The 7,500-nt window shown below is 50.3% G+C and overlaps 1 protein-coding gene and 1 pseudogene across 1 annotated transcript in view; one reads left to right on the forward strand and one right to left on the reverse strand.

The window, feature by feature from the left end:
- LOC147029516 (protein FAM200A-like) overlaps nt 1-1,870 on the reverse strand; it is a 10,844-nt gene extending 8,974 nt beyond the window's left edge. The window contains exons 1-2 of the mRNA XM_085872132.1: nt 1,055-1,870; nt 14-191 (exon numbers count right to left, since the gene is read on the reverse strand). Of these exons, the coding sequence (XP_085728258.1) occupies nt 14-191; nt 1,055-1,870 (994 nt within the window). The remainder of the gene's footprint in view (nt 1-13; nt 192-1,054) is intronic.
- A 1,668-nt stretch (nt 1,871-3,538) lies between these two features.
- On the forward strand, nt 3,539-7,074 carry LOC147029517 (uncharacterized; annotated as a pseudogene).
- The last annotated feature ends 426 nt before the right edge of the window (nt 7,075-7,500 follow it).

A 7,500-nucleotide genomic window follows, 5' to 3' on the forward strand; every position in this document is an offset into this window, starting at 1 on the left:
GCTGTTTTCCAACCGTCATTTCTGTTTCCCGAGTAACCATCGTGTTGGGTGGCAGAGATGTTATTCGTTGGGAGGCCGTTGTCGGCGGTTGTGGAGAAGTTTGTTGTGGTTGTTGTGGCTGGCACTGTGGTGCGGATGGTGTGGTTGCTGAGATGCAGTTGTGGAGAAGGTGGTTGTGGTCGTGGCTGGTGCTGTGGTGTGGATGGCGTGGTTGTTGAGATGTGGTTGTGGAGAAGGTGGTTGTGGTTGTTCCAAAATAAAGATAGCAAAACAATAATGGCTGACTCAAAGATCACAGCCCGGTTACACTAATAATTCCCTTTAGACCTCGGTGGGGAAATCAAATCTGAACAAACACTTATCGACATAACTGATCTCTGGGGAACCTGTATGGTGTTCTGTGAATTTCCACAACCGCAACAATATATATACATACATATTAATGTATACATATATATATACATATATATATATATATATACATATATATATATATATATACATATATATATATATATATATATATATATATATATATATATATATATATATATATATATATATATATATATATACACATTGTGAGAAAAACCATGTTCTCACCAAAATTAGTGTCCCGCCCACAACGTCACGTGACCTTTTTCAGGCTCCCAGGGATTGGTTGGCGAGTCGGCACGTGGTGGATGGGCCGTGTCAGAGCCGGGGCGCCATTGTTGGCGACAGACGTGGCCCTAAGATCGAGAGTGGAAAAATATATCGAGCGCTGCGAATCGTATGGTTGAATGTGATTTCAAGTGATTTTAAGATGCTCGAAAGCACTGTCGCGCTGATCGTTGATAGCTCCGTCTAAGGCAGTGTTTCCCAAACTTTTTTGAGCGTGACCCAAATCCGGGTGTGGTGAAAATCTCGCGACCCAAGCTTCAATCAGCATCTTTTTCCACGAAACATAATATCATAAAATCAGACAACCAGCGCTAATACATACTATATTAGTGCTAGAGGTGTAATTACAGGTTCGAGTGCATGATGTCTTCGATGCGGGGCTTGATCTTACCTTGGTTTTGATGACCGTCAGCGCCAAAAAGCCTTGCTCGCACAGATACGTGGTCGCAAACGGGGGCATAACATTCATGACTTCGGCGCCGATTATGGACTTTTCTTTCTTGACTACAGTCCAGAACTCTCCAAGTGACGCTTTGGCGTAGAGTTGTCGATGGAACTCGTCGTGATGCAGCTCGATGAACTCTTCCTGCAGTCCATGGACATCCTCAGACAGGTCGTCAACCTCAGCCTGGAACGGATTGCTGATCCAGTGCTGGGACACCAGATCTCTGTCCGGGATGTAGCGATCGAACTCGGTGATCAGGTTCTCCAAATGGTTCACCAGGACGGGCTTGATCACATCGAGCGCTCCAATCTCGTCGTCCTCCCACTCCTCCAAGTACTCGTTCAATGACAGAAACACAGCTGTTCTTCCACGCTCCAGTTTCCCCTTCCAGGGCAGCAGCTTTTCCTTGAAGGCTGACAGTTTCTCAGAGAGCGTGATGATGTTTTGATCCCTGCCTTGCATGGATGTGTTCAGTTCGTTCACTGAGGCGAAGACGTCGTTGAGGTAGCAGACTTTGAGCATCCAGGGCTTCTCGTGGAACTGGATGGCATGGTGATAGTTCTTCTCATTGAGGAATATCTGCAGCTCTGTTCGTAGCTCCACTACACGACGCAGGACCTTGCCGCGGGAGAGCAATCTCACACTGGAGTAGAAGAGGAGATGTTGGAATTCAGACCCGAAGTCAACACACATCTTCTCGAACAGGCGAGAGTTCACGGTGCTGGTTTTGACAAAGTTGATAACGGTGACAACCTCCTGCATCACTGCCGAAAGATCCGGCTACAGATGTTGCGCTGTAAGGTTCTCGCGATGCAAAAGGCAGTGGAAAATTCCGACGTTCGGATTGACTTGCTTGACTCGCACAATGAATCCCTGTCGAACACCACGCATCGCGGGAGCGCTGTTGGTGCACAGGCTGACAAAGTTTTCCCAGCTCAGGCCTTCTTCTTGTTGGAAGTTGTCCACGACGTTGAAGATATTGGTGCCAGTTATCGTTGTTTTCATTGGCGTGCAGAATAGAAATTCTGCCTCGAGGTCCGTCTCACCCTCCTACCTCCCGAAAATCATGAGCTGGGTGTCGTTTCCGACATCCGTCGACTCATCGAGTTGGTAGCTCCATTTTCCCGCCTTCTTCATGCGGGCCACCACCTGGTCCTTTATATCTAACGAAAGGTCGATGATGCGGCTAGGAATCGTGTTGTTGGATAGCGAGATGGACTGCATTTTCTGGGCCGCGTCGTCGCCGCAGATGAGTCTGGCCATATCCATGGCTGCGGGCTTGACGAGCTGTTCGCCGATTGTGTGCGGCTTCATCTTCCTTGCGATGCACTGCGCGACGAGGTCGGATGCCAGCGTCGCTTGCTTGGCGGCCAAAAGTGCTGGATTCGTCGCCGGCTCAAACCGGCTCCACTTCTCAGCGCCCGAAAAACTCACGATCCTTGTTGACATGCTCCTCATGCTTTGTCGCCAGATGCCTCTTCAGTTTGTTTTCCTTCAGCGATTCGTTGAACAGCACTTCAAAGCACAACACACATTGAGGCTTCACAGAACCACGATCACTGATAGAAGTGAAGCCCACATCCAAAAATGCTTGCTTGTAGGAACGCTTTGCCATCCTGCAAAACGAAATAGGCGACGAGATCAGTCAGTGGAGTCAGTGTCAAGGCTAACTGACACAAAACGCGCTGCGCTGCGCAGTCCAGTCAGCAAGGCAGATCACACAAAACAGCGTCTTGACTTGTCGGTCAGCCAATGTGAAGTGACCGGACTGAGTTCGTCAACTCAAGAAATTACTTCAGTTGCAGAGAGAGCGAGTAATTGGAAAGGCGAGCTGGCGAAATGATTGGCCTGCAGTTAACCGTTTTGGGCGAGTACAAAGTACTGAACGGCAAGAGTAGGTAGAAACGGAAGTGTCGCTGCACCTCAGGCCGAATTATCGAGTGGAACGGTACCAAATGGCACTGTCCTACGATGTGGCGTTTGCGCGATTGCCTTTTACCCGCTTGATTTATAAAAAAATAAAAAAAAAATTTGCCGGGGTCCTCGCGACCCATTTTTTGGGAAACACTAGTCTAAGGGAATGAGTTAAATCGGGACGAGTGTGATCGTTATTCCCGGCTATCGTCGAGCGGAGCTGTAAGTTGTATGACCTGTTTTTGGAACTCTATTGTTGCCAAGAGTTCTGGCAGGTTTTTTGTGGTGTATTCCATTCTGTTACCAGCCATTTTTGAGATCGAGCCAATAAAATATCGTGCCTACCCCGGAGGCCGATTTTGACACACAGTGGTGTGTTTTGCTGTTCTCTTTGTCCACACGTGGACCGCTTGAAGCTCGGACAGTAATGTCAGTATTCCGTGCTGGAAGATATTAAACAGCCGGGATCGCGACAAATGGGGGCTCGTCCGAGATCGTTCAAGTAAGAGACATTCAAACTGAGACAAATTCCACAGTGGGTTGCTATCTTCCTTCATCTGATCATCATTTCCTCACCAGCAAACGCCATCTTGGAGGAACCTTCTCACCAGCAGACGCCATCTTGGAGGAACCTTCTCACCAGCAGACGCCATGTTGGAGGAACCTTCTCACCAGCAGACGTCATCTTGGAGGGATTCTTCTCACCATAGGATGCCATCTTGTGTTTACGCCAGTCATCGGCCAACAAAAAAAGTGAGTTATTTGTACGTTGCATTTTCTCATTGACAATTTGATGTGTGGTAGTGATATTGGGTATTTCGTGTCGTATTTTCCCAACAGAGCGTTGTGTGCGAATTACGTGTATCACCCCAATATTGTTTGCCTCCCCTGTGTGAATTGCCCCGCCCCATGTGGTGAAAGATATTGCTGAAATATTTCGACCCAGCCTCCTTTTAGACTTAGTGTTTTGTGCCCTTGTCGTATGATAACTCGTAGCCAAACCATGTCGGCTGGAGAAGTGAGAGATCAACCTGATCATGTTGACAGTCACGTGGGTGTGGATGTGAGTGATGCAATCAGCCTTGACCCGGTCACTGAACCCGATATGTTAGGGAGCGATCCCTTCATGACTAAAGGCATGCGTTCGACCTTCTGGTCCGGGCTGACCCCGGTTCAACAACTCGACATGTATAACAGAGAGAATGACAGGGCAGAGGCTGAGCGACTCAGGGAGCATGACGCAGAGATAGCTGAAAGAGCAGCGGCAGAGGCTGAGCGACTCAGGGAACATGACGCGGCAGAGGCTGAACGCCTCAGAGCATGACGCGGCAGAGGCTGAACGCCTCAGAGCATGACGCGGCAGAGGCTGAACGCCTCAGAGCATGACGCGGCAGAGGCTAAACGCGTCAGAGAGCATGAGAGGCGAATGTTGACTGAACGACAGCGGGCAGATGTGTCTGCTGCACCAGTCCCGGAAATTGTTCATGTTCGTTTGCCGGACTGGACGGGAGACACGAAGCCAGAAACGTATCTGGAGATGGTGGAGAAGTTGTTGACTTCCGGTGGTATTGATGAGAGCTTGTGGGTCGGCCATCTTGTTTGTCATCTATCTGAAAAGGCGAGGGAGGTATATGCGAGGATGGCAACCGAGGACGTAAACGAATACCGGAAGTTGAAGGCCGAGATTTTGAACGCCTATGCGGTGTCCGCGTGTATTTATAGGCGTAATTTTTTTCATTTGGACTCGTCAGTCCAGTCAAACTTATGAGGAACATTCGCGGGTCTTGTTGGAACAGCTGCAGAGATGGTTCGAGAGGAGCAGTGTTGAGTTACCTCCAGCGGTTGCGGAACTCCTGATGCGTTACCGTATCGATCAACAGCTTCCGCAGGACTTAGCGCTGTTTCTTGTCGATAAAGACATTGTTTCCTTGTCAGACTGCATCAAGCTTATTGATAAACATGTTTTGGCATGCAAAATGTTGCAAGTCACGCAGTCGCGCCGTAAGACGGAGGATTCTGTGGTCAAGACTGCCCCCCCCCCATCTGCCCGGCGGCTGGATCGAGGGGAAGGGTTCCCCGATGCCCTCCACTGGTGGCGGTCGCAAGCTGCAGGCCAGGGCACGGCCCTGGTGCGATTTCTACAAATGCGTGGGGCACGGTGGAGACCGCTGTTTCTCTAACCCAGCTTATCTGGCCTATCGAAGCAACCCGGTTGTTAAATCAGAGGGAGGTCAGTTGAGATCATCATCTGGGCCCTCGCGCACGACGGTGGCATCGGTGACAGAGGTCACTGCCACCGAGGCTAATTCCATTCATCCTCTGCATCAGGATTATTCAGGGACAGCCTCAGTGGGTGGCCCTGATTTGGTGGTGAAGTTTAAGGCCCAATACCTTCGGGATACTGGGGCGACGCTGTGTGTTCTCCGGGCGGGGGTAGTTCCGGCCTCTCAGATGCATTATACCGGCGAGTATATCGGCCTTCGGGGCATTAACCAGGTTCCTGGCTGGTATCCCCTTGCTCTCATCGAGGTCTGGAGTGACATTTTTACGGGTCCGATGACCTGTGCGGTGGTACCATACTACCCGGTGTATCCTTGCTGATTGGCAATGATGCAATGGCCAGGGAGGAGTTATTGACTCTGACCTGTGGGGTGGTCATGAGATCCCAGAGCAAACAGGCGGAGAGAGTGGCGGAGTCTGACATATCTTCACTCTGGCCCGAGGAGCCTCGCACCTCGACTCCAGCCTCTGACGGTGACGTTGCTTCGACTGAAGTCCACCCGAGCCTCCAGTCAGGCCGACCTCAGGAGCCGGGCTCCTCAGGGACTGTTCCCGTTTGTGATACGGGGAACCCAGCTACTTGTTCGCCGGTAGGCGAATCTGGTGAGGAGGATCAGTCCTCCGAGGCGGTTCGCAACCTCAGTTCTGTGCCTGAGGTCACTCCCGCACTGTCTGCGGTAACCAGTCCAGTGGAGGATCAGCACTTCGATCCCACCCTTGCCACCCTCTGGGAAATGGGAGAAGACTCCCATTTAGGGCCACATCCCAACGTGTGGCCCTAAATGGAGTTCTTTCATCCCCTCTTCCTGTGCAGGCTGGAGTTCCTCAAGGTAGCGTTCTGGGCCCTGTTCTTTTTCTGGTTTTCATCAATGATCTCTCGGACTCTCTGGAAAATCCTCTATTTCTCTTTGCCGACGACTCCACCCTCTGCCGTACCATCTGTCATCCCTCAGACCGGCAAGCAGCAGCTTCTTCGCTCACTGCAGATCTGGATAAAATCACAAACTGGTCCAACACGTGGAACATGTCTTTCAATCCAGACAAATCTCACACTCTCACTATGTCTCTTCGAAAGGACCGTTTACAAAACCCCCCCATCCACTTTCTCAACAATCCTCGAGAAGAAGTCTTTTCTTTCAAGCTTCTGGGTCTCACTATCTGCCATGACCTTTCCTGGGAAAGTCACATTTCCAACCTTGCCTCAAAAGCCAGTCGCCGACTGGGAATCCTCCGTCGTGCAAAGTCCTTCCTCGGCCCTCTTGAGCTCCTGACTACTTACAAAGCTTTTGTCCGTAGCCTGATGGAGTACTGCTCTCCCCTCTGGGCTGGTGCTCCTGCCTCCCACCTTTCTCGACTTCACGCTGTCGAAACCAGGGCTTTTAAGATCATTGGCATCTCCCGCAATGAAGCTGAGTCTTTGGGCCTCTCACTCAATCACCGCAGGTTGGTCGGTGGTCTTTCTGTCTTCTACCGACTCCTCTCCAGCCTTCCCCCCCCTGCTCTCTCTGCGATTTGTCCCAACCACATTTCCACAGGGCGCTCAAGGTCCGCCAACAACCCCATTCTGGTAAAACTACCAAAATCACGAATCACTGCTCATCTTCACTCTTTCATTCCTCTTTTTTCCCGCCTTTGGAATAAACTTCCTCACTCTATTCTTTCCCATTCTTCCCTCCAGGCTTTCAAAACAGCTGTTCACCACCACCTCTTATCTTCCCCCATCCAAATCCTCGATCTTTTCTACCCCCGATAATCCACCCAAGCCCACTTCCTTCAATTCTCCTGCTTTCCTTCCTGAAAGTCCCTGTAATGTCCATCTTCTCCTCGCCATGTTCCCCGTCCCATCCCCATCCCTCTCCCTTCCACAGTTCACCTGTGTCTGTTCCTCAATGTTTTGTCCCTTCCACTCCCACCCCTCTTGTCTCATGCCTCCTTGCTGTGAGTTGTGTGTTAGCTCTCATACGAGCCTCGACCAAGGTATACAAAAAAAAAAAAAAAAAAAAAAAAAAATAAAAAAGACTCCGAGCCTAGACAAACAGGCTACTATGTGAATGGTGCAGGTGTGCTGATACATAAATATTCCCTCAAGAACATGTCCTCCACCCAGACGTGGAAGGTACGACACCGAGTTGTCGTACCGGGGAGGCATCGTCAGTCAGTCATGCAATTGGCCCGTGACAATATTTCCTCGGGTCATG

Source organism: Eptatretus burgeri, chromosome 3 (assembly GCF_056783735.1).
Source record: "Eptatretus burgeri isolate ZD-2024b chromosome 3, Ebu_testis_v1, whole genome shotgun sequence".
NCBI lineage: Eukaryota > Metazoa > Chordata > Myxini > Myxiniformes > Myxinidae > Eptatretus > Eptatretus burgeri.